The sequence below is a fragment of the Anomalospiza imberbis genome, chromosome 1 (assembly GCF_031753505.1).
Source record: "Anomalospiza imberbis isolate Cuckoo-Finch-1a 21T00152 chromosome 1, ASM3175350v1, whole genome shotgun sequence".
Taxonomy (NCBI): Eukaryota; Metazoa; Chordata; class Aves; order Passeriformes; family Viduidae; genus Anomalospiza; species Anomalospiza imberbis.
Window position 1 is genome coordinate 50,973,280 of NC_089681.1, and position 27,202 is coordinate 51,000,481.

General features: G+C 37.3%; 1 protein-coding gene across 13 annotated transcripts in view; it reads left to right on the plus strand.

The window, feature by feature from the left end:
* The window catches only part of PTPRM (protein tyrosine phosphatase receptor type M), a 445,815-nt gene that overhangs the window by 114,429 nt on the left and 304,184 nt on the right, over nucleotides 1-27,202 (plus strand). For all 13 annotated transcript variants that reach the window (XM_068192138.1, XM_068192146.1, XM_068192169.1 and 10 more), the window contains exon 3: nucleotides 20,964-21,229. In XM_068192138.1, the coding sequence (XP_068048239.1) occupies nucleotides 20,964-21,229 (266 nt within the window). The remainder of the gene's footprint in view (nucleotides 1-20,963; nucleotides 21,230-27,202) is intronic.

Here is a 27,202-nt window from a genome sequence, read left to right on the forward strand (position 1 = left end):
CAAATGGGAGACTCAGTTAGACACTTCTAATTTTATTTAAGTTCCTTTGGGAGAATGATTTTTTGTTTGTTGTTTTTTTGTTTCTTTGCAATGAAAAACACTACATGTCTTAATATTCTGTGTTTTCAAACAACAGCACTTTTCAAACATATGTATTACTTCTGTTCAGTGAGAGTGGAATACTAAGTTTCTTTAAATAAAGCCCAACCAAAAAGCCATAACCCTCCCCCTTCCCCTAAACTCCAGTAAACCAAACCCAGCCTTTAAAACAATAAATTAACTATTTTCATACTAACAATTGTATAATGAAGTAGCATATTATTTAAATACTAGTGTACTAAATGTAGAACAGTTATTAAATGGTACCACACATATTGCTAAAGGGAAAAATTCAAGGTAGTAAAGTTGTGTGGTCCATATGGCTGGGAGTGGTAGTTTTTGTGGTAGTTTTTCTGCCTCTATAAATTTTTTTTTTTTTTTTTTTTTACTTCTGGAGGACAGGGAAAGACTGACATGGCTTTTAGATTGTCTCAGACCACCCTGCTTTAGGGTTAGTAGATGCTATCTCTTCAAGGCTCTCTTTTGTTTTGGGCACAGGCGAGATGCCAGCTGTTGGAATAGGCTGACATCAGATCCAGCCTGGTATTGCCACAGTTGAGGTTCCTGCAGTTCCTCTCTGTATTTTGCAGTATTTCTCAATAGAGACAAGAGAGGAACTGAAATGTTGCTCAGACTTAGGGCTCGAAGGTAGGTTCTTCTTGGAGTTCTAGCCTTTTTTCATTAGCTACATCATACTGTGAAGCACCGCTTTGTTATTTAAGGACGCAGGAAACTGAAAACTGTTTTTAAGTGTAGAAAATGAGGTCAGAAAGAAGACAAGGGAGTACACATATTGAGTAAAATCATCTGTGGGGAAAGAGCAAATACAATATACATCTGAAAAAGGGTGCTTAGAAAATAGGAAAAGTACATATTTTCTGGTCTTTGGTAGGTACTGTCCGTCAGCACTCATCCTTGAAGTCTAGTTCAAGACACCATCCAGTTAATAAATGTTGTCTCATCTTGTGATGGGAGTCAGAATAATCTATGCTGGAAGGAGACAAAGATCATGTTGTGGTCTGAGTGGGCAAGTCTGTAAATCGTGCTGTGTGGTCAGTTGCTGGAACAGAATTTAGAAGGCAAGGGATGCTTCAAAGATGAAATATCCAATAAGTTATTGGAAGAGTGTATCTTAACATTCGTTCAAGTCTGATGCATACTGAAGCTCTCAGAGAAGTTCTTTTGGGTGTTTTCTGGTATTTTCTTTTTATACTAAAGGAATATAAAGTTGAAATGAGGCTTTCTGGGTTATGTCAAATGAATCTCCCTTTCTTCATTTTGAAATGGAGTGGAATAGCTGCTGCTTTTAGAAGCCTTTCACGATTATGCTAAGCATTCACCTCCTATTTTCGTGTACTTTAAGATCATCCTTTGAAAGAAATGTGATAGGTAGGTCATACTGCTGTTTCTTTCTTGTGTTGGTGGTAGACCCTCTTAGTTCATCCCTGTCAGTTTTCCTGGTCTGTCATTAGCATGTGATCTGTGAGTGCCGTAATTTTTTTTTTTTTCCTAACTTAGGTAAAGGATCAGCATTATCAGGGTAGGGATAGATTTCTTAAATAAGCTTACTCACTGAAATTAATGAAATGCCTCTATCTGTGACACTGCAACCATTAAAATGTGATAGAATGCTTAGCTTTGCTGTAAGTGCTTTTGCAGAAGACCTGAAGCAATAGCTCTTTGTTTCAGTAAGTGCTATCTCACATAACAGACAGGATTTGTTAAATATCAGTGTTGCTTAGGATTTCACTTTATTACTAAGGTTTGTACAACTGGAGAGGAAATACAGACATGCTAATTATTTCCTATGGATTAGCTAAGATGAAGCCTATCTTTCAGGCAATAGTTTCACACATATTACCTTAAGCAACACCTTCCTACGTCTGTTAGGGAGCAGCAAGGGCTGGCAGTGGCTGTGCCCTCACAGATGGGGCACAATTCCACAGCATCTAAATGCAGCCAGCAGGAACAGGAATAATGCCATGCTAGTGAAATCCAAGGGGAAGTCCCAGGTACAGGGTCCAGCTAGAGGGCTGGAGCAGGAGCCAAAGGCCAGAGACAGAGCTTCAGACAGGCACACCTCCAGCATTGCTGGGGCACGGACTGATGCTAAAACAAGGGTCAGGGGTGGCAGGGTACAAGGTGGGATAGTAGGGTGTGGGAGTGCCTTTGGGGATCCGACACCATCTTATCGCACATCTCCAGCAGTAAAAAAAACCCCAACAACAATTGGTTGTGTCTTTACTTTGGTTTATTGTGCAACCTCATAGGATAGAAACAGGAAGGCATGGTATAAATATGTGAATCACTTGCAGTAGCAGTATGGCTCTGTTGGGCTTAAAGAGCAATTTTGGCTACAGAGGTTGGCCTTGAAATAAATGCTTCACAGTAGCTTCTGCATGTCTGGCTGATGTGGAATAGATTGGGTATCTATAATAGTTCAGATGGTTTTTGCCCATTTAGAAAAACAATTGCCTTTGACTTCAAAAAAATTTCGTACCTGGGGAAGGTAAAGGTTATTGAAGGTTATGCATTTAAGAAATGTCTCCTGAGACAAGACCTTTTCTTTCTTCTGTCAGTGTGATCTTTTTTTCTGTTTGTTTAGCAAAACTGAAAAATAGTTTATTCCTGATTTAATTAAAACAAGGGGGAAAAAAGCCCAGAAGAAGATGTTAGTAACAGACTGTTTCCTGCAAATCAGCCAATCAAAGTGTATTACCTTACTGAAAGTTGATGACCTCAGTATCTTTTATGCCTGCTAATGCCAAATACTGCTTATTACTTTGTAGTAAACAGTCTTTCTGTGCCGCTTCTGGCAGTAATAATGAAATAGTAAAACATGTATAACTGCTTCAATGGGCTCAGTTCAATGTATCTGTCAAATAAATAATAGAACACTGTAAGCTAAGTATTTGGACTCAGTATTACTTAGGGAGTTTGTTTCTGCTTTTCAGGAAGCAAGAAAATGAATTAAGAACATAGTAACCATGACTAAAAAATTGCTGTTTGTTTTACTTTTCAGAACAAAATGATGTCACGTTTGTGGATGCAACGTCCACATTTCTGTTTCAGTTCTGTGTGAACTGCCAGTTACTGTCCTTGTTTCTTGCTTGTCTTCTTGCATAGTAATGTAGAAGCTTGTAAACAGGAAAAACAGGGCAAGGATTGAGAAAAGTGACATTGATCTTTGATGACTTTTTGGGAGAATCATTCATCATGCAAGATAACTGCAAACAACATATAGCACGGTCCTCATAAGCTAATTTCTTAAAATTTACACTCTTATTTATCCAAAAATGTCAAATGTTTGTTTCCAGACATGAGTAACACCTCATAACAACCAGGAGGCTGTGTGATGTCCTGCATAATTTACAGACAATCTAATTGACCTGTACAGGTTAAGTGACTCACTTGAGATAATGAGAGAGTGGCAGAATGTGAAATAAAGATGTGAAGTACTTAAGCTAGTTTATGATTTCTCAACAGGATGCCTATATTGCTTTCCATTCCAGAACACCAATGCTGACTTAAACCTGCCCATTGAAATATAAAAAAACTTTACTGAAGGAGGCACTGGTAAAATACAAACTTTTTATAGTGAATGTTTGCACTTAGCACCGAGTGATTACAAGAAAATGCACCAGATGCAGTGAATATATTCCTGCATGAGATGACAGATGTTGATGTTGCTTAGAATGTGTTGTTATCTTTCTCACTCCAGTAAACTTCCAGGTAGAGTTTCTCTTTATATTAGTGCAAGGCTGGTAAAAGTGCTTTTTATTCTTCAGGGAATTTTGTTTCAGAAAGTCTGAGCTACTCCTCTTCATCCTCTGCTCAGAGGCAGAACACTTTATGAGTGGTCAAGTGTGAAAGTTTCTCTCCTGGTTAATTTTACTCTTTAGTAATTTGTCAACGATAATATTCTGATATTACTTTGCAACAGTACTCAGTATATTTTTTAAAATTTCTAAGTATTATCAGGTGATGCAGATTTGTTTTCAAGATTGCTTTTGAAGAGATAGAGATATTCTTTGGCATTTCCAAGGCTTTCATTTCAGAAACCAAGTGACCATTAAGATGTACATGTGCACTCATCATGCTTTTCAGCATCTTTGGGGATGATTGGTATGATTTGGGAATCCCTTCTACCTAGGATCAATTTAACAATTTTATGAATTAAAATCTGTAGCATGTTTATGTGAAAATCGGTGGAAAAACAAAGCAGAAGGATAAGAAAAATTATGTAAGTATAGAGCTTTAAGTAGACTGTTCAAAATTATTTCACTGGATTATCTATTAAAATGCCAAGTATTTTAAAAATAGTGAATGTTTATATTGCTCTGTTATTACATTAGCTGAGCTTTTGTGACACATCCAACCCAAAAATGCTACTTATCTGTGCTACTGAAGTATCAGAGTCATTGTTAAGTAATTACAGTACTAAGTAACCATTTCTTCTTATTCTCAAACAACTAAATGAAACAACTAAAATGAAAATCTACAGTTGCTGTTCTTGCTTAGATTTAAAAAATCATAAAAATTAGAATGACTTTATGTTTTATGCTGGGAATTTGTAAACAAAGGCAAGCTACAGGGAAATAAGAGTTTATATCTCCCCATGCATATAAGCTAAATATTTAAAAAATTTAGTTATTTCTGGAGGTAAGGTCTCTCTTGAAGTATGAACAATGTTTCTAAGTATTTAAGCATGTGTAATGTTGTTACAGGGAATAAAATACTTTCTACTTTCCTCCTCATGCTTGATTAAAAAGGCAATTCCTAGTAAGGATTTGTTTGAAAACCCTTAAGCAAAATATTTTCTCTGAAAATCTGCAGTGTTTTCATTTTGGTTTTGATAATGGACTGAACTAGCGTTTCCCTGATAACAAAAAAAAAAGAAAAATATCTTTTTAGATGCCACAAAATGAAAAGAATGCTATAGAGAATAACTGAAGTGCTTGTATTTTGGCTCAGTCACTGTTTTTCCATGCGCTAGAAAATAATTTGAGATTTTAAAGGTATGAAGTGCTATTTCGGTTATTTAATGCCAAATTAAAATCAGTACATCTAAAGAATGCTTTTCACACAATAATTTAGGACACCTAATGGGTAGATAGGTAAGTGAGGGATGTAAGGGTGTGAATGCCTCCTGTGGTTTTAAGACCCGGATTGTGTGTTTAGATCAGATGTATGCTGCTTTTTGTAGAATTTTACCTCTAATGAAGTTCTAAGGCTTCATCTACCATGTAGCCATGTTCCTGGCACCTGGGACAAACCAGACAGTACAAATGCTTATGTACATGATGCACTTGTATTTTTAGAAATTATGATATCTGTATTCCCATTACTAGAAATTAAAGAATCAGGATTCAAGGCAGAGGAAACAGCAAGGTTCATCAACTAACTTCTTTAGTGTGTTAATATATTGAATGCCTCTTGAAAGTGATGTGGTTGAATATTGAAGGGAGGTTGGGTTGTTGAATATTCAGTCAGAAGGAAGGCATGCAAGGGAGATGATCGGGAGGAAACCAAAGGGATTGATGAAGCTGGCATCCCTGATGGAACAAAGAAGCTAAGTAGAATGTGACAGGACAAGGAACTTCAGAAATTTAAACAACAAATTAGACAGATAATTAGACAGATGTGAGAATCTTAGATCAGTTTTTGTAGGTGTGAAATAAATGCCAGTAGTTGTTAAAATAATAACTCAGGGAATTAGCTACAGTAAATAAAACAAAAACCAAACCCAAACCAACTTACCATCTCATAGGAATCCTATCTTTTAATAAAAAAATATTTTTAGCAACTCTAGTTTTCAAGGGAATTAGGTTTTTGTAGAATTTTATTATTTTCCTAGTCCTTTGTTTCCTCCTCTGCTCCTTATTCTGAAGGATTGGATAACAGTAGTTATTATGGGCTACTGTTGATGAAATTTTACTCAGAGGCTATCAAGGCAGCAATTTTTTAACCAAGTGGAAAATTTCTAAATCAGAGAAACAGGCTTATAAATTGTAATAATTTAAATTGATTTTGTTTGACAATATTCAGCTGGGGAAAAAATAGCATTCTAGAAAAAACAAAAGTTCAAGATTATTCCTGTCTACTTGCTTGAGCTAGACTTGGTAAGCTGTAGGTCACTCCTGAAGTGTTCATTGTCTGCATATACTACAGAAATTTTGCCCCTGACTTCTGACAAAACCAAGGCACTCATAACACATTCTTCTCATCTGCTAAAGCAAGTTGAACATGAAATTATTTTATGTTAGCAATATTGCCTGACCACACAACTCTAGGAAGTTCTGGATGAAGTTTTTATTTTTAAAAGGCAGTAAGAGCTTATCTACCATTGACCCTTTTCAGTCACTGCATTTTCACTTTCCTGGTATGATCTCTCTGAATTTTATTACTGAAATACATGAAAAGGTGACAGACTTATACAAAGATGAGAGGAAGCAGTGTATTTGTAAGACTGGGCTGATTAATTCTCATTGACCTCCATTACAATAATGATATCAACCAATCCACCTACTGAAGTGATAATGAAGTAGAAGTAATTAGAGTTTAATAAAAAATCTCTCTTAAATTATTCTTTCAGGAAATTAACTTACATTCTGTTAAAGCTTAGTGAGTCTTGCCTGCTGTCTCATGACAGGCCTTATCAAATATGATGAGCAAAGAGTAGGAATAGCCTAGATGCATTTATCTAGTAATGGTTCATCATATTGCAATGTCTGTTGAGTTACAATCTCCACAAAAAATCAAGTTTTAATGTTATGAAATGGGAAATAGTGCTGCCTAACTGTATTTTTTTTTTCTTTTTAAAATAAGTACATTTCAAATGATAAAAAAAAATCCCTCTGTATATCAGGAGGATTATGTAAGCGAGTAAAAAGAGGATTCATTTTCAATAGACTTCTTTAGTTAAAAAAAGTTAGTGTAAACTTGAAACAAATGCAAACAGTGGTGCTCAGCTTCCTGGGCATTACAGGTAATTAATTGTGTGCATAAACAGCTTTCAGTACATAACTCTTTGTTGTGCTCCACGTAGCAACTTCTGTGTGTCAGCAGGCATTTCAGAATATGTGTTTAAAATATGCCCACACTTAAAGGAATATCTTTACAAGAATTTTTATTCACATGTTTTAAGTGTGTTTTTAAACCTCAGTCTCTGAATTTGCAGATTGCTAATCGTGCAACATGTGAAATAGATGCTGACATCAGCTAGCTAAGTGTGCACTCACTTTCCAGTAGACCATTCTCCACTTTCCTCCTGTGTACAGCAGATGATAAGAAGGAATAGAAGAATATGACAAGCGCAACAAAGACAGAGTGAGCAAGTGGGCAATCTCAGCGTTCAGGTTAACACAGCAGTCTTAGCAACCAATCAATTTTGCCTCAGGATCTGGGCTTTTCATTGTGCTTCAGAGTGGGTGTTTCCGAAGGGGTGGTTTTGTTTATAGATTGTTTTCCACCTTTTCTGAAGCAGGGCCTTAGGACACTTAAGGAAGCTGGAAGAGTGGGCTTCTATTTCAAAACAAGTCAGCTTACAAAGTAAAGTAACTTAAAATGTATTTACAGTACCATATCTGCCATCAGTTTTTAAAATTATTATTTTTTTAATTCTTTTTTACTCTGTATTTTTCAATTTGATCTCTGTTTTGGTTTGAATATATAGCTTGTAGTCTCTGTGCTTCTGTATACAAAGTATTGTCTATCATACACAAATTACAGTGAGAAATGGGGCTGTATTATTTTTGTCTTGACTAAATATTAGAGTTGGAGGTAGTGCTTGTAATCATAGCTGATTAAAAAAATGCCTGTTTAGAAGTGAAGTTTTTAGGTTAGTTTAAGTATGTTCATTTCTGCCACTGATATGATTTCCTGGGCTGACTGCACATAAGACTTTAACATTTGGTACATTTAGTTGAAACTTCACCAATAAAACACTTGAAAATGCTGACAGAATTAAGGTAGCCAGGTTTCAAGGGATCATGGCAAAAACTCTAGGAGAATGAACGTCAAGTTTAGTTTAGTAAATCAAACCAAAATAATATTAGATTAAATAATTATAGACAAAATAAAAAGGCAACAAGTGAGGTGAGAGAAAATAAATGCTACAGTGTCTCAAGTAAAGCTGTTACTTGCCTAAATAGGAAATTATGTCAGTAAGTTTTGCATTTCTACTTTTGACACAAAGTTTTAGTCCGAATGAAACAGAAAGTATTCCTTTTACTGTAAAGGATAATTCAGTCTAGTAGTTATTTGCTGTAAAATTTTCATTTTCCTTTAATATTTTAATGTCATCTGTTTTGTTATGGTTATGTTTTATAATAGAATTTTAGTCCCATAAAATGCTGTTGAAGTACAGCTTATTTGGTTATATGAAACAGATTTTGAACATAATGACAATAAAAGGTCTGTAGTACTTCAGAAAATACATTTATAAGGGTTCATGTTTGCAGACAAGGAACGGAGGTTTAATGGAATCGAGACTTCTACTACAGTCAGACACAGTAAATGTCAGTTTGGAAGCTGAATTTTTCATTAAATATTTTAAATACAGAAACATCACTTTGTGAGTGGTTTGACATGCACCCAAACTATTGCTTGCACTGCTTGTTTTCATGGTTACCTTGATATAAGACTCAGCTTAAGGATGCCTGCTTGTACACAGCAACTTGCTCTTGATGCTGGGGAGCAGAAATAAGAAGCTGTTGATGTCTGCATCAAGTGAATAATGAGTGACAGGCAGGAGCATTGGGGTATACGTGTGGTAACACCCACCTGGCTGTGCCGTGGTCAGCCTTCATCGCCCTGTTGCAGGAGCGTCGCAGTGGGATGGGTTCCTGTGGCGCTGGGCTGGTAAGGGCGACTCCATGCTCCTCATACTGGAAAAAAAACCATGTGAAATGGGGATTGTCTCCCAACAGCCAGGCCCAGCTTGGCAGGGGCAGCCACCACAGGGAAGGGATGGAGCAGTGGCTTGGAGCCTGAGCCTTTATGGGAGACGCCCCTGAAAGCTTTAGTGGGGAGTGACACGGCTCCATGAGCAGCACAGAGAAGCAGAATGGTCATGAGGATGCCAGGCCAAAAGGACTGCAGAAAAGAGTAGGGTGATAGATTAATTTTAGTTTCCTAGTTTTTGTTTGACTGATGTGCATTTAAATCCAGGGGATTCTTACTGTCTTGTAAGTTTTGGCCTAGAAGCTTTTAAATGTAAGATGAAGTCAACAAAGAAGAAAAGTGCAGAACATTTGTTTTCTTTTAGATTGGCTTTTGTTTGATTGTTCTTTATTCTACAGCTTATTTTAAATACATGTAAACCCACGTTCCCCTTTCACAGTAGTGAAAACACTTCTTTATCTCTCTTTTCCCCTTAAAATCACTCACGTGCCTGAATATTAACGTCTGGATTAAATTCTGGGCTAAAAAAATAGTAATGAATTTAAGTCAGTGTTGTCCAAACATTTTGCTTGAGCACTCCTACAAATTCTTCAATTTTCTTGCAGACCACCAGCCACCTTCAGTATAAAATTTAATTTTTGAAAATTTTGTGCTTTAATACAATGACATTTCAATTAGCAATTTTTAATAAAGCTGTGAACTGTCAGGTTCCTGCAATAGCAGGATGTCAGAACTCCAGAAGGCATTCTGCAGAAATATTATGCGTGTACCTTCTGAATTTTTAATCCTATTGAAGACAAATTAAGTATCTAAGTGCTTTCCTGAATGGTACTTAAGCACATCGTTAAGCCCTTGTGTTAATTAGAGTCTTATACTTTCCCTTTTTGAAAAAAACCCACCCTGATTCTGTTGTTCTCTTGAATGACAATCTCAGTTCCTGGGATTGTGACTCATGGAAACTGGAAGGCTTATTTCAGTGATGAATCAGGCCCAATTTAATATCTTTAATGCATCTCTAGCAGACTAGAACTTGAAAATAAGTACATTAAACAGTATCCTCCATGGGTCTGCACAGGCAAAAAGCCCAACATGAAGTTCATTTGGTAAATATATTAACTGTTATATACACCAGTTAAATGATTTAGAAGTGTTTTCTGCTGTATTCAAGGAGACTAAGACACAGAAAATATCCATAGTAGTACAAGACTTAAAACCAATTCCATCTGGGGCTTGGAAAAAGCCTCTTTAAAAGAATGTGAAGCAAAATTCCCATTTTATCAGTTTTCAGACGGCTTTGGGAAGTCTGCCGGTTGCCACAGTGAAGGAAATTATTGTGTGAATAAACACAGATAAATTGGCAACCTGCACAGTATTCGTTCTTTGTGATGTAGTCTGTGACGTAATCTCGTCTAGATAAGAGCCTTTAAAGATAGGCTGTACTGTAATGGTTACCATGTCAAGAATAAAATAGCTGACAATGTTTTTTTTTTTTTTCCTTCCTGCCAAGAAGGTGTTTTTTGCAAAAATAATTTTATTTTAGAGCTGATGTTATGTTGAATGAATAGTTTAATATATTCTTTAAGGAAAGGCAATCTTTATGCTTTAAATATTTTTTTTAATTTGTCATGTAGTGAAACTCATTCACATAACTTACACCTTGGATAACAAATACCTCTATTTTTTATTTGCTTTAGAATTTGAAAATCAGGTAGGGAAAAAGCAAATCTGAATTCTTAAGGTTTGTAATTCTTCTCTTTGTCATTGCTAAGTGTAACGGGATCCCTAAGAGGAGGAAACCTAAGTGAAATATGGCTTTATATACCAATTTGTAGAAAATGCTGTCATCTGCTTTTGTGGCAAAGGTATAAGTGCATTTAAAAATTAAAAAAGAGAAAGAAATGGAGAAATGGCGGTGTAATGGGTCTCTAATTCCTGTACAAAGCCCAGCTAAGGCAATATTCCAAGCTGATAAATGCACACACAGACAGGTATAAATCTTGGTGTAAACTAGTGTTAAATTTCATTTTAAAAGCAGACCGAATTCTTGGGGATAGGGGGTTGTTTGGTTTGTGATTTATTTAAGATGGAAGTAATAGCCCCAGCTGAATGTGCTATTCCATCAGCTTTAAAGCTTTCATATTGATACAGTATAAATTGACTAAAGTGTTTAACTTCACCTGCAGAAACTGCAGTAGCTGATCCATTATGGCTTAAACTGTCCTGTAGTTGCCATGGGGTGCATGTGTGTGCCTTTGTGCTGGTATAGCAATGAATTCCTGTGGGACATGAGCTCAAAGTAAAGGTCCTGAGCCATCCTGCTGCTCATCAATGAAGCACAGGCCCTGATGTGCTTAAAATTTTACTGAGCGAGTCTTGTCTAAGGTCTCTGAAGTGTTTCTGTGGAAGAAAACTGCTGTGAATACTAATCGGAAGTAATTTGTAGTTTAACTGGGGAAGAAAACCCACTTCTTGTGGTTTGGAGTCTCAATGAGTGATTCAATTTAGAAAAACACAGCATAAAAGTATGTTTTAGGGAAGCCAGTCTGATTGTAATTATACTGGCAAGCTTCAAATTTCTGAGCAAGATTTTTTTATGTGGAAGTAAAAGAATTGAAGCGACACATGGCCCATGCTAAGGGAGTTGTCAGATGAGTGTATTGAACAGATGAGACAAAGATGGGTGCTTTGATTCAAAAGAGGAGGGTAGAATAAAAACAAAACTCCACAGATGTGCAGTAGATGACAATGCAATGTTAAACCTACTCTTTTGAATAGATAAGGAAGATTTCTTGTGAGTTATCTTTATTCACACTCATGAAACCAGCAGTAAATTATTCCAGTAACAGAAAAGCCCTTGAGGCTAACATGCTTCTAAAATTATATTGGTCTGTCCAGCAGGATTTCAGAAGGCTCTTTGTTATTACGGGATTTAGGCACTACAGTAGTTTTTGTTTTCTGCCTTACAGATCTGTGAAAAACTGTCGGACATTTGAGTGAAATTCAGAAGATGCAAGTCATTTGTTTGTGGTGTGTTACTGCAGTTACTAATCGTTGCAACAACTATGAATAGTTAAGAAATTAGTGATCAGCCAGGTGGCAGAATGGTTTCCAGAAACACTTTGTGAGGAAAGTACAATGACGGTTAGCTTTTAAATGAGAAGTAACTTATTGCTTGTGTGATCTAGAATTGGAAGAGTATACATGGGTGTGATTGTTAGCCAAACATTAACCTAGCAACCTAAAGCTGAAAGAAAATTGTATCTTTGTAAAAGTTGTAAAGCTCACTGTTTTCGTGCCTTCAGAAGCTTTTTATATTAACCTCTGTGTTTAACAAACCTTTCAGCCTGTCACTGGGAAGGGAGAAGAGTACCAGTAGCACTTAACCCTGTTCTTGGAGATGGTCCTTTTCAGATAAGAGTAACATGGATCAAGCTATGATCCCCTCTCCCCCAGCCTTTCTACATTAACTTCTGCAAAGCTTTTATCTGAAGAGTAACTGGTTTACCCCAGGAGCTCCCCTGAAACATGTTAAAGTTGATTCCTGCTTATCTCCTGAGTATTGTTTCTTAAATGCTGAATTGCTTGGTTGAATGGTTTACAGAAATAATGACTAATGCTATTGGTGGTGCAGCAAAGAGAATGTGCTTAGAAAAGAAGAGAGACTTTCTGGGCAGCAGCAGCAATAATTGTTAGCGTGTGCTGGTTAGTTTTACAGATACTCATCTTCTGTGACAGAACAACTGGCCCATGCTTTGAATGCCAAGTTATAATAAAATGCAAGTTGATAGGGTTAGTGGCTCATTGGAAAACGCAGCTTGCCATTTTGTGTGCTGCTCTCACTGCTTGTGCAGCTGTTACTGTGGGGACCAAAGGCAGGAGGCAGGAGTCAGGTGGATTGGGAAGGAGCAAGCATGGGAGAAATAGAGGGATAAAGAGATAAATGAGTCTCATCTCGTGTACGTATCTGACTGCTCAGCATGCTGCTGAGACTCTGCCTGATGCTTGATTACTGCAATCTCTCCAGTGTTCTTACTAAACCCGGTTTCTACCATCTTGTCCGTTGATGCACTCAGGACTTCAAAACAAGTTAACCAGAGAGTGGGAGAAGGGATTTGAGTGCCAGGAGCTGCTGTGGGACCATGAAAGTGAGGGGCTTTTGGGTGTAGGGGCCTGAGCCTGGGGAGGAGCAGGGTGTGAGTTCCTCTAGCAGAGTGAGATTCCTCTAGGCTGAAGAGGAGGAATATGGCAGGGCTGTCAGTGCTTTATGTGCGAGTGCTCTGTGTGCTCACAAGGGATGCTGATAAAGGCAGTTTTTCTGTCTGTATTTGATCTGTCATGCCATCTCTCTCTCATTCTTTCTCACTGCATATCTGCCTGCCAGTGCTGGGAACACCAACAGCTGGATCTGGGGACATGGAACTGTAGCAGCCCTGTGTCTGTCAGGCAGGGAGGTGAAGACTCACCCTGGTTTCTGAGAGTAGCCTAGGTTTGGCTACTTAGATGCTTTGTGGGTTTTTTGCCAGTGTTTGTATAATTTCATTTTTTCCCAGAAACAGGTTTACATCTGTTTTTACATCCTTGTTAAGGAAGTTAAACAGCACTTAGTTTAACAGTTATGCAAAAAATCCAGCTAGCAGAACCTCATGCATATTTACTAGGATTTCTTCATTAACAGTTGTGTCAGTTATTTAGCTTTTAATACATTTGATGTGTTCTCTTATGCTGCTCTAATCAATTCACTTACTGTGTTAAGCTCTTCATAGAAGTGTTAGATCTTTAGCTGCTGTGGTTTCAGCAATAGTTGCAGTCTCCTTCAACTGTACATCTAAGGGTTCACTTTTTTTTTTAGCAAGGCCCATTTGTCTGTTACAATGTTGATTGTTACTATTTATATCCTTACCCTTTAATCCTTTATGTACTGCATCCTGTATTTTGACTTCCCTTACTTTTGTTCAGGGTAAATCTAGCAGATGTGCCTAGCAGACCTCTTCCCATCTCAATGCAGGTACACAGGCTAAACAATCAACCAGTGGAGCTGTGCCCTATTAGGAACAAACAAGGCAAGGAAACATCTGTGAATGTAGCCTCTGAGGCAGGGAGAGAGCTTTTGTGCTGAACAAGTTCTATTCTTTTTGTGACGTTCAAAACTTGGTCTCATTTCCTTGAAAACAGAAGGGACATGCAAAAAATTCTTTATGCACATACTGTCATTCTGTGTGTGACAATGAGTGATTCAAGGTGTCTTTTAAAATTATTTTTATATGCTGTGGTAAAGTCCACGGTTGGTAACTGCGTGCTTTTTGGTTAGGGAAAGTTCTCAGAAGGGGAGAAAGGATTTCTTTTTTGAGAGCATCTGGCCATGGGAGAAGCTTTTCCAGGGAACAAAATGATAGGCAATAATAGATATGCTAACTGGAGAGCTCACACTTAGGAAGTTTTCTTAGAGTAATGGGGAAGAAACACAGAACTAGTCCAGACATGATGAGAAGAGGGAAATTTTTTCTGTTAACACAGAGGAGAACTAATAAAGTTTGTTGAATCCATAAGGGCTATTGAAGATTGCTGGTATGCCAAGCAGGTCTAGAGGAAAAGGGCCCTTGTTGCAAAGACGTAGTTGTTCAGAAAATGTATTTGTTTTCAAATAGCTGTATTTTACCTCTCTCTCTCAATCTGGGTTTTCAGAAAGAAGACAGTTTTTGAAGTTTATGTTCTAATAAAACATAATTTCTTTCAGGCCCTTTTGGTATTTTTTGGTGTGTTCACTTTAAAGACAAGGTGCAGACAGACCTGTCTCAAAACTCTGGCATGTTTGAAATCCAGTCATAGCATAAAAGTTAAAAAATGTTATAGCTGGTGAAATACATTAGGTCACCTTTAAAGAAATCCAGCTGACTGCATCATGAGGATTCTTGAGAGAATTTGAAGAAAACTTTTCATACCTTGTTGAGGAGGCTTTTTATCGTGTTCTAGAAATCGGTTCTCAGTCTTAGCAGTTTGTAGCACAGTTCCCACTGGCTGTAGAAGATACTGGTGAAGCTGCAGAGCACATTAGGATAGACAAAATGTGGGATGACAGAAATGAAAAAAGAACATTGCCCTGCACTGGACTTACCTCTTTGAAACCCAAAAGGTGCACAGTTCCTTTTAAAAGTGAAAAATTCTCCCAGGTAGTTGTATACTTTGGCTGATGTGGGTTTTCAGAGTGACTGGGGCTGGGATGGAAGCCTTCCCCCTCTGGTGGTACTGCTCCATTGCCTCAGGCCTGGGCTGCATGTCTGGACAAGAGGAGTGGCACAATTCCTTGGAGTCCACACCACACCTGACCTTCCTTATCAAACAGAGGGAGAATTACCTTGTAGATGCATTTCCTTTCATTCAGGCAAGTCAGGTTTCCTGTTATAAACAAATAAACTAACCAAACACAAAACTTTCCATTTGTCTTCATGAGTGGAATTGCAGTTCAAATGTGATCCCTTTTCCCCGTACTTCAGAAGGTTTTATACAAAGTTAGCATTAACTTTGTTGTATATCAAAAGTAGTCTAGTCTTTTTCCAACCTAAATGATTCCGTGATACTAGGACTCTGGAAAGATCCGGATTGTCCCCTAATTTTAATTACTTTCAATTAATTTTAGTTAAGTGTTTCAAATATAAACGTACTCCCTGCTTTAGAATGCTCAACCAGAATTTGCCTGTTCCAGACCTGGGGAGATGCTGTTGTAAAGCTTTGTGTTTTAAAACACTCCTTGGGTCTGCCTGTCCTCAAGTCTTATCTTTCTTTGATTTCTGTTTTTCTTAAAATGCAATGATTGCTTCAGAAGTTGAATTTGAAACTTGAGACAACTCTCTCAGAATTTATGCACATACAGTTTTTTTCTCTAATAGCTTGAGAACTTTGTATGTCCCCACTATACATTGCTTGCTTTTTTGCAAAGAGATAATATCAGTTATATAAGAAGTAGCCTTCAAAATGTCAGTACAGTGTTTGAAAACATTGAGTCGTCATGAAGAAAACAAACAGATTACAGGATGAGTAGTCAAAATCAATAAATATTGAAAAGGTTGAATAAATAAACAGCATTAATCAGAAAGCAGGGTTTTAGGTTTTTTTTATACTGGCTATTGGAAAAAGGGGCTGCAAAAAATACAAGATTCAGAAATACATGATTTAATGTCCAAGCTTGATCAAAGCGATTTCTAACAAAATTATGTGAGATGTGTCTATGCATATGAGATGAGGAAGAATTTTAAGAACTGAATTTAGTGAAAGAATTATAAGTCTTATTAGCTTTATTAATTGTTCTGCTAAATCAAAGCTGGCATTATGTGTAGAAGTGAATTGATCTTCTAAAAAAATACACAGGAGCTCTAGTGGATTTTTTCCAAGAGTTTCAATCGTTGCAGATTTGGAAGATAAACAGCTTAAAAGTTGAGATTAATGATGTTTTTAGGATGGGTAATAAATAAGGATTAAAATTACCATGTTAAATTTGAGTAAATATTGCTCAAAAGAAGACTTAAAATTCACCTGGAGACAGTAATGGTTTGTAAGTTAATGAGCAGAACTGATGGGTGTTAGCTGAGGCACTGAAGGGAACACTCTCAGCTGGTGTATTTTGGGACACCTCATTATGCCAGTGCATAGGTGCCAGTGTCTCTGATGTTTGTGTGCACATTTCTACTGGGTGATGTCTGGAAGTGGTGCATTTGAGTGAAAGTTCCAGCTTCTTTAGGTAGTTCTAGTCATGCTTTGAGAGTTACAGCTGCCCTGTAATTTTCAAATGCTACCTGAAAATGTATTTTCCTTTTTCTACAGTATTAGTAAATAGTAAGAAAAAGGACTGAAGAGAAAACCTGTTTTCTTTGCAAGCTTTGGGAGTTAAAGTGCGAGGTGGACTGTTCCTAAATTCAGGTCCTTTGCTTTCTGCAGTACTTCCAACGTGGACTGTATACATGTTTGTTTATGGAATACAGTAAATAAAAGAACACTTTTACTTGAGTTTGCCTTGTCTGAAAGTGGTACTCATTATGCTTGAGCCTCACAATTCATCTGCTCATGCACAGCAGTTCCGGTGTCTTGAACAGTTCCACACTTAGTCTTGGGCAATCAGATAGTTATAATCTCTTGTGAGTGATGACTGTAGGGTTGGCTGGCACTTAGAGAATCCTGTTTTGCTAAAAAAAGTAGCCTTTTGTATGTACCTTCAAATCCAGGCTTTTCTGTGATTCTATGAACTTCCCAGTCACAGCATTTATGAGACCTGTCTGCACCTCAAGGGTGTTTTGTTAATAAAGTAATACACAGAATATCTGTTCTTAAAATCAGACTTTTTGCTCTCTGTCATTTAGCACATTTTTCAAATATTGAGAGTCAAAATCAACCAATAGTAATATCTAAATAAGTTAAATACCAGTACTCTTTTTTTTTTTTAATATTTGTTAGGAAGACTAATAATTTGTCCTCAACCATGTATAAGACTGGTGAAAAATCAACAGAGTAACTTTCTTTGCTCACTAGTCACATTTTCTTTATGCATCAAAAACGATACTGCATTCAATTTCATTGCATTTGACATTCCCAGTATAAAAAGGATCTCTTAACAAGGTGAGGTGACATGGTGAAAACTTGCAGAAGTGAATGGAAAATCTCTCTTATGCCATTCCCATCATTTTTTGTAGGACAGTATGTTGCTTTTCCAAATGTCAGATTTTCTTTTTTAAACTTTTTTTTTTTTAGTTCTGCCACTTGATCTTTTTACCATCTTTTTGTGTCCAGTATTTCACAGAAAATTTGTTTTCTGAAAGAAATTTGAAAATCAACAGAAAGTTGATTTATGCTAATGAGAATGACCAGGATATTTAATTGCCCATTTACTCTGGAGCAAATCTGTATTTTCTTTTTTCAAGTATTGCATCTTTTTAGAATTAATATTTACACAAACCAAATACCTGCTGAACCATTTTCCAATGAGGAATTGTAAACAGAAACAGTGACTTCAGGAAAACCCCTGCTTTGTTGATTTAAACTCGTTAGCTATAATGATGAAATACTTGTGATTCAGCAGGGTTGTGGATTTAAGAAGCCTGAATTTAATGAATGATGAGCACCATTAGGTTTTACTGCATTGCATGTAGTGCCTAAACATTGCCCTAAAGACTAAACCCAAGTAAATCCCATTTAAACTTTTTGGCTGAGGAAATGATCATCATCCATGTGCTTAAACATGGAAGTACACTTAGAGAAATTAAATAAGTGTGATAAAATGAGTGTATTTATAGTAGGATGTGCACTTAATATTTCTTTTTAGGAATGAATACTCAGTTGATTATAACTTTACATGCTTTCTTGTGGAATCCTTCAATTCAGGCAGATAACTGTTTCCTTGTAGATATACCAGTGTATAATTTCAGTTATTTTTAATATGTATTTCTTATGAGCCCCAGTATATGAGAAGCTATTCTGGAGAGCTGATCCACTGTCAGAAAGTATGCTGTGGGGATTTTTGTTGTTTTTTTGTTGGATTGCTAAATTCCATGTAGAAAATCTTGCCAGTTAATTTTTAGTGAATTCATGAATGCTTTAAATATTGCTCTTATAATTTAGCAAATTATACCTATTTTAAGGGGTTTATATTTTAAATGTAAATAAATTAATTGAAAGGCAGAGCATGCACTCATTGATGGAAGGAGTATTAGTTTCTTTCCTGCCTGTTTTAAGAGAAAAACCATATTCAGTGACTTGTGTTTATGCTACTAATGAATAAGGATTTTTTCCCAATATATTATAGTAACAGACTGTGAGTTAAATACCGAGTAATACCTTTTAGGAAGTAAAATATTTATACTTCTTTGTATTAAAAGTAAGTTCCATTTATGTCAGTTTTATGGACTTGTCTCAAAAGTAAATTATACTTGATAAATAATTTAAATTCAACTGCAAAACTACTATTATTGAATAGTTAAACCTATTTAACATAGAGATGCAGTCTGGACAAAGGTTCTCAAACATTCCATTTCAAGAAATGACTTGAATTTCATTAGAAGATATTTTCACCCATCAAAGTAAGAAAAAGAAAAAAATTAAAACTTGGTTTCTAATAACTACATGACAAGTGTGTATGTGTACTTGCATTTTTCTAAGAACACTTAGCTATGCATTTGTAGCAGGGAACTATAACATATCCATTTCTGGACTTATGAAAAATGCAGAGTTTAAATTATCTCATGCATTTTATTGATATGTTTTCTTTCCAAAGTAGATATTGAATTTTATTTCCTTCTATGATATCATAGGTTATCTGTTAATAGAATTCTTTCCTTTCCATTTGTTCAACCCAGAAATATGAATGTCTCAGAAATCATGTTGTATTTTTCTAACGTCTGTACAGTCTTTCAAATTCCATAGTTCTGTGGCATGCTTATTTTGAAGGTACACTTCAATGAAACACATTAATAGGCACTAAAAAATAGAGTATAAATTGACTAGCTGCCCATGTGAGAGTTGTTTGAAAGTGACTTTAATTAAATACTTTTGCATTTCTTTTAATTTGCTGTTTTAAGTTGTGACCATCGTATAAAATTCAACCCCAGCCTTTTTTTTAACCTGTAAACCTTACTGGTTTACTTGTATTTACATTTGTTCATTCTTTTGTCACCTTTTGAGGACAGGAGACAATTGTCACACTTAGAGAAGTAGGTAATTTGTGATTAGCTAGAGGAAAGCTAAGGAATGGAGAACATTTTAGACTCTGTCTGCATCACATACTGCATCCAACCATCTGAACACATAAAATTCTCTTAAATTTCATTGCAACTCTTGTGGTGGATTGACCCTGACAGGTCGCCAAGTACACTCCCCTTCATCCTGGTCTCAACTTCACTCCAGAATTTTCTCTCTCCTTCCTCCCAGCAGTGCAGAGGGGCAGGAAATGGGTCAGTTCATCACACGTTGTCTCTGCTGCTCCTTCCTCATGAAGAGTAGGACTCCTCACAGTCTTCTCCTGCTCTGGTGTGGGGTCCCTTCCCACAGGATGCAGTCCTGCAGGCACAGATTGCTCCAGCATGGGTCCCACACCAGGTCACAAATCCTGCCAGTGAACCTGCTCCAGTGTGGATTTCCCACAAAGTCACAGCCTCCTTTGACCATCTGGTTGATCTGGTGTGGGGCCCTCCAGAGGCTGCTGCAGGGGAACCATCTGTGGACTCCATGGGCTGCAGGGGCCAGCCTGTCTCAGGGTGGTCTGCACCTGGGCTGCTGGGGAATCCCAGCTCCAGTGCCTGGAGCACCTCCTCCCCCTCCTTCTGCACTGACTTTGGTGTCTGCCAGGCTGCATCTCTCACATAGTCTCAGTCTTCTCTTCAGCCACAATTTTGTAGTTTTCTTTTTTTCCTCACCTTTCTAATTACATTATCCCAAAGGCTCTGCCACCATCACTGATGGGCTCAGCTTTGGCCAGCAGTGGGGCTGGCTGTCTTGGAGCTGACTGGCACTGGCTCTGTAGGACGTGTGGGGAAGCTTCTCACAAGAAGCCACTCCTGTAGTTTCTCCACTACCACAGCCTTGCCAGGCAAATCCGGCAGAGACCGTGCATGTAGAAGCACTCAGATAGCTGAGACCTACAGCTGATTCTGTACTACCATCTGTAGGTTTATTGCAGTGCAGGTCGCTTCAGCATTTGGGGCTTTTGTCTCTTTCTTTCCCCACCTGTAGACTAAAGATTGTAATATTTACTAGCTTTACAAAAGAATGTTGAGATTCTGCAAAAGAAATTTGAGATCAAATCATACCACATACGTATTGCTCTTATGTTAGTAGAAGGAAAGAAAAAGGGTTGAATTATTATTATTATTATTATTATTATTATTATTATTATTATTTTAATTATGCTTTAGTTACAGATATTACCATATTAAGAAGAGAAAAATAAGGAAGAAATTGAATCAGTGACTTTGTTTTCGCAGGTTCTTTCATGTTGGTGAATACATCTGGAAGATTTGCAGGACAGAAAGCTCATCTCCTGATGCCCCATCTGAAAGAAAATGATACGCATTGTATTGATTTTCACTATTATGTTTCAAGCAAGAGTGGAGCTAGCCCTGGCACTTTGAACATATATGTGAAGGTTAATGATGGTCCTGTTGGTAACCCAGTTTGGAACACATCTATCACTACCACTTGGAGCAAAGCAGAACTGGCAATTAGTACTTTCTGGCCCAATTTTTATCAGGTACGTCCTACTTTCTATGAAATGTTGTTTCTCATAATAGCTGTCTGGTTCTTAATCGTCATTTTAACTTTAAATCAAAATAACTTTCAGTATTTCTAGTTGATCATCATCTTAATCACATTTTTGTACATGATGCTAAATGTTCGTTTTTACATACATATGGCTGTGTTTCTCTGTTTATGTATATTTATAGAAGTGTGTGGAATGCACACATGCTCTAAAGGTGGATGAACTAATTATGCTGGAAAAAATCTAGAAATTTTGCCATTGATTTCAGTCAATTATCTCTGTTTCTCTGTAATAAATTCACTTGTTCTTTCAGTTCAGTAGGGATGCTGGAATTGAATGCCCATAGATTTTATTACAGTACAGTCTTCAAGTTTGATTTAGATCAGCAATACTTGTTGCTTTAGAACTAGCAGAATCCTTTGAATCCTCAGCTCAAGTCTTAAATCTGAATGCAATATCCATTTGTCCAGTAGTAAACATAAATATAATAGTAGCTGTCATAGAAATGGGATTTTGAGTGCATCCTAAAGATTCAGGGGAATTTCTCTTGACAGTCCCTTAGGATCCTGCTTTTTTGTAGGAAGGTTTAGATTATACAGTTACTTACTGTCCTGTAGTAGTTCAATGTTTTTCCTCCTTCCTCCTGTGAAAATACAATCTGTCTCTACAAAGAAGTAACTTAATTTAATAAGAGCAGACCAGTGGCACAGAAGTGTTACTGAGGCTCCTGCATCTTCACTTGAAGTCAGGAAAGTTTGAATTGTATTTTATTTGTTTGCCTGTACTGAATATTGTCACCATATTTATGGTTTAAAGCTTTCTGAAGAAAAACCATCCCAAAGATGTGAAGTTCCTTGACTGTAGACCTCCCTACAGTCAGAGGTACAATGTTGCTCTTCCACCATGCTATTCCAGAGTGGGACACCCTAATTCCTACAGCAATGCCCCAGGTACTAGTGTCACATTTGGCAGAGTCTTGTTGCAGTTCCTGCCTTTGCTGTTTCAGGTAACCAGATATTTGTTGTCCCATTATATTTTAATGATGAGTTTGGCAATGTCCACTGCAGGTACTCTGGGAGGTTGCTCCTTTCTGTGGCTGCAGCATCTGATCTGTGAGGATTTCTCAAGTGAACTCAATCTGTCCTTTTCAAACACTTTTTCTTTTAAGGAAAAAAAAAAGTTGAAGAACTTTCTGGAGACTTTCCCCTATGATTGTTTCACCCACAGTGAAACAGAAAGTCCTACTCAAAAATATGAGTTCAGAGGGCCAGGAACATTTTATTCTTAGAATGTGGGGTGCCTGGCAGTGCAATACTTGAAGACCCAAAAGAGCACATTTATTCATTTTTTCTTGCCTCTGTTAGTGTGTTCCTGGGTTGGATAGCTGGTATTCACAGGGTCTGCACTTGCATCCAGTGTACTACCCAAGATTCCTAGGAACTGCTGCAACTGCGTTGTCAGGGCTTCCTGGAGAATATTCAGGGAAAGCTTATGAACATCTCAGCAAACTTCATGATGTGTATCTTTTATAATTGTCTGCAGGTTTTATGAGGTGATACTCTCATGCCTTTTTGAGAAGAGCAGGCATATTGGCAGAGCTGAGGTTCACTTCAGCTGTGTGGGAGAAGCTGTGTGCTACCTAACTCTCTGGAGCATAAGGCTATATATCTTGATCAAAAAGTCAAAGCTTGGTTTAGTCATGCATCTCTCAGGGTGAAAGGTCAGTGTGTATTTTGTTGTCTGTCAGGGTTCAAGGAATGTTTAGATGATGCTCTCTGTCATTTGGTTTGGTTTTAGGTAGTCCTGTGAGGAACAGGCAGTTGGTATCCATAATCTTTAAGTGTCTCTTCCAGCTCAGGACATTCCCATGATTCACTGACTTACATCAAGACCTCATGTTGCCAATACGATGCCAGTTGTTGAGCATTTCCAGTGCTGCCAAAATGCCTTTGTATCTTCACTGAAATACTGAGGACCAGTCTGTGTTGTTAGCCTCAGTGGATGTTGGAAGAAGAGGATCCCACAGACAATGTTGTGGCTGACATTGTGTATAGCTCAATGGTTTATAATGTGGAATTTACTGGAAGGTTTTGTGAACATGGTGGGTGGTTCAGGAGTACTGAATACTGAGTAAATGTGTGACTGTGTCACTTCTGCCGAAGTCTGAAATGTCCCCATCTGTATAGTGAATTAGAGGAGCTTCCAGTTTTCTGTCTTCTGAAAGGAGTCTGGTTTTTGTGCAGCAGAACTGCTCTGGAATCAGCAATCGATAAAGAAGAGGGTTGTGCCTTAATGTCTCACTCTAGCTCTGAATCAAAAGGCTGATGTGTACAGGGGAATTTTAGTACAAGAAGCCTTGACTCTGACTATTAATTTTAAGGTAAATTAACATGTTCTTAAAAATACACACAACCTCTGACAGTTTCAAATGTTATTAATAATAATCTGTGTCAGATTTCTGACATTACGATACATACAGTATTTGGCCATAGAAACAGAAGGATAACCTATCCCATCCTCTTTTTCCTCAAGAACCTCCATCTGGACTGTTCACCCTTCTTTGTAGGTCAACCTTTACATGCTTGGATAGGGTACTGCAGTTTAGCAGATTACCACGCATTAGCTGATGTATAATAGATGCCTGAGCGTGTCTGTAATGGATTCCAGTGCTCTCCTTGCTGCTGGAAATGTTGACATTTCTGCATAATCTTTCTTTCACTGTGGAGTATAGTGGGTAATTTTCTTTGCATTTGCTGCATATAGTCTGAAATAATACCTGGTTAGGTACTGCAATTTAGCTGATGTGCCAAAAGATCTTATGCTATGTTAATATCCATGGCAGAACAGGGAATCAGTGTTAAATACTGTAGCTTCACTGGTTTCATTGTAAATAAGCTCATTTATTCTCAAGGAAGTGCTGTCACCATTTTAAGAGCTTACAGTTAATTGTCTTCGTTTTTGGGTGCCTCCATTCTCTCAGAGATCTGTGATGCAATTTCCTCACTTGAGTGCTGACATTTGCGATTTTTCATTGTTTCTGAACTCCTTTCATCAGTTTTCATGCTTTTTCTTCTTCGCGGAGGGGAAGACAGGAAGTTAGTGGTATACATGAATCTTGGAGAATATGGCTTCAAGTTAGGTGACAGCTCAGGTGACTGCAGGAATAGTGGGGAAGGCACAGGACTCCTCTGATAGGTATATAACATAGTACCAAGTCAGTTTCCTGAGCTGCTATTCATTTGAGTCCAAAACTCCAACCTCCTTTGGCACAAATCCACGTGTTCCACACAAACCCTCCAAAATGTACAAGACTTCCGACCAGTGATTTTCTGAGTTTGTCTGACCTTACTGAGCATAATTGAGAAAAGCCTCCTAAGAAGACTTTTAAGGAATGATGGAGCCCTTTTTAACTTTTCTCATATGAAGGTTGGTAGCTTCCCAATGAGTAATCTCCAAGAGAAGACACGACATTAATAGGTGAAGGGACCAAGCAATGTAATTTTGTGATTGTCTTTGTTGTGTTTTAAATCACATCATCTGTGTAGCCATCCACATCTCTGAATGTTTTATAATTCCATTCCCTTAGCAGAACACCTGCAAGATGTCTAGATGCAAATGAAACCGAAATATATTACAAAACTCTGAGAACAAATTATATATGATAACATTTCAGAGTTATAATATTTATACAATTAAATATTTTTTCAAACACAGTGTGTTGTATCTGTTTTGCTGTTGAAAAATGTAGTCAAAATAGCTCCCACTAAATGGTAGCTGACTACAAATCAGATTATGTAGTATGGAGTGAATTTTAATCCAACTTCTAAAGATTTATTGGTTTACACCATGTATTGTGAACATATACAAGCAAAGTGTTCAAAAAATTTAATAATTAACAGTAGTTTATTATTAGAGCACCAGTTGCCCCAGCTTGTAAATATTTTTCAGGTTGGGTTTCTATTTAGATTTGACTCGTTAGAAGTACAGTCTTTGAACTAAATAATTAATTTCTTTTAATGTACCCTTTTCTTCTTGCCAGGTAGTTACTTGTGTATGTTACACACCATGAGTAATCTGTACTACATATATATCACAAATCAGAATTGCAACCTGCATGTAACAACATTAATTGTTGATTACTTGCTGATTATTTAAATTATCAAACATTCTGACAATTAAGGATATATTTAATTCTGTAATTAATTATCTTCTAAGTAATACTGCCTAACATCTGCCATTGATTTTAGGGTATGTCTGCACTGCTGTCCAGTTAGTGATAACAGTGTGCTTGCAGTAACATGGGTTCAAGCTGCCAAACACCTTCTGAGTCCAAGATAATCAGCACAGCTTGTTCTTTTCTGCCGTGCCTGCTGGTCTCTGAGCTATTTGTTTTGAAGTAGCTGGTGTATTTCTGCAGGTACTAGTCTTATTTCTGTTTTATAAAATTGCTTTAGGAGTGCTCCCCTGAGGAAGTATTGCCTTCCTCTTTTTAACATTGTGCCCAGGAGAAATTGTTTGCTTTACTGAGCTATTGTCTGCTTGGTGCATCTTAAGCAAGAGCATCAAGGAGTTTATCATGCCTTTGGAGACAGCCTGCAAACAAAACAAAGCTTCACAAAATTCCTAAGACCTTCACCGTCCTCCTGACTTGATTTGAATTAGAATGTATATGGAAAAAGAGAATTGAATGGTACATAGATTTTGCTGGTAAGTGGCAAGATTGTTTTTAGATTCTTGGGGAGCAGTCTCAGTAGGTTGAGAAGCTCTAAAATTGACGCTTTGAGATACAAGTCATGAAAAGGCTCCTCATCTAGTGAGGAGAGGTTGGCAGGGTTTTTTTTGGCGTATATTTTTATTTTCTTTAATGTTTTAATTTTTTTTTTCATTTGGATTTTTTAGCAGGAATACAGTCTGGTGATTTCAGGGTTGTTTTCCCTAGATTAGTTAATTATTCTCAGACCAATTAGTCATATTTAAAATTAATTTTATATTTTAGAAGTGTTGCCATTTTGGAACATCACAATATGCAAAAGCTGCTACTGAGTTGAGTCTGGTGAGGGGATTGTGTTCCCTGCTTCTAACCCTTCAAGCAAGCAATTTAGCACAGCACCACTGCAAGTTACACACCGTCCCCCTTATCAGTTTTTATATTTTGAATTATTTGCTTTGTACTTTGCTAGAAGTCAGTCATGGCAGCAGTGAACTGAAACAAATCTTGGTTAAATAAAACAACAAATGCTGCAGGTTTAAAATCCAAAAATGGAATTGAAATAATTAAAAATAGCTTCTAGTATAGTAACACAACTGTCTGTGCCACTGCACCATCTTTAAATGTAAAATCTTATGAAGCTGGAGTGAAAAAATGGGGTAAGAGCCTGGCAGTAATTCCTGATCCTTTTTAGTAAGGACACAAAGGAGTTACATGGTATCACTTCACAGAGATGAGATTTACCCTTCACCACTCTGACATGTTCCCCTGTAAATTAGGAGTTTAGGGAATAAGAAGCAGCAGATCAAACCTAACTTCTAAAATCTGGACTTAAGCATGCATTTGTTTCATAACCTGCTTTGTGCATGTTTTGCTTGGAGTTTGGCTCATGCAATGTACTTAAATCCTCATCTAGGACAGAGCATTAAGCTTCTTGTGCAGTAAAAGTCAGGCTCACATTCTCATGTGTTGTGTGTGTTGCATTCAGCTGCATACATACAGTTTCTGAACTGTGCTTTGAACTCCAAAGAAACTTTGAAATGCATATTGCATTTTGAAAAACAACCTGTGTCAGGCATCTTAAATAGCTCTTCTTCATTGACTTATGTGCTTTGGGAATAACTATTTTGAGAATGATGCGCCAGGGCAAACCACATACCTAAATTTAAAAACCCCCAGTAGTCTAAAAATGGTCACAAGTATGGAGCCATGCATTTATTGTCCTAGACACAAGACTCTGTTATTTGCTCCTGTCC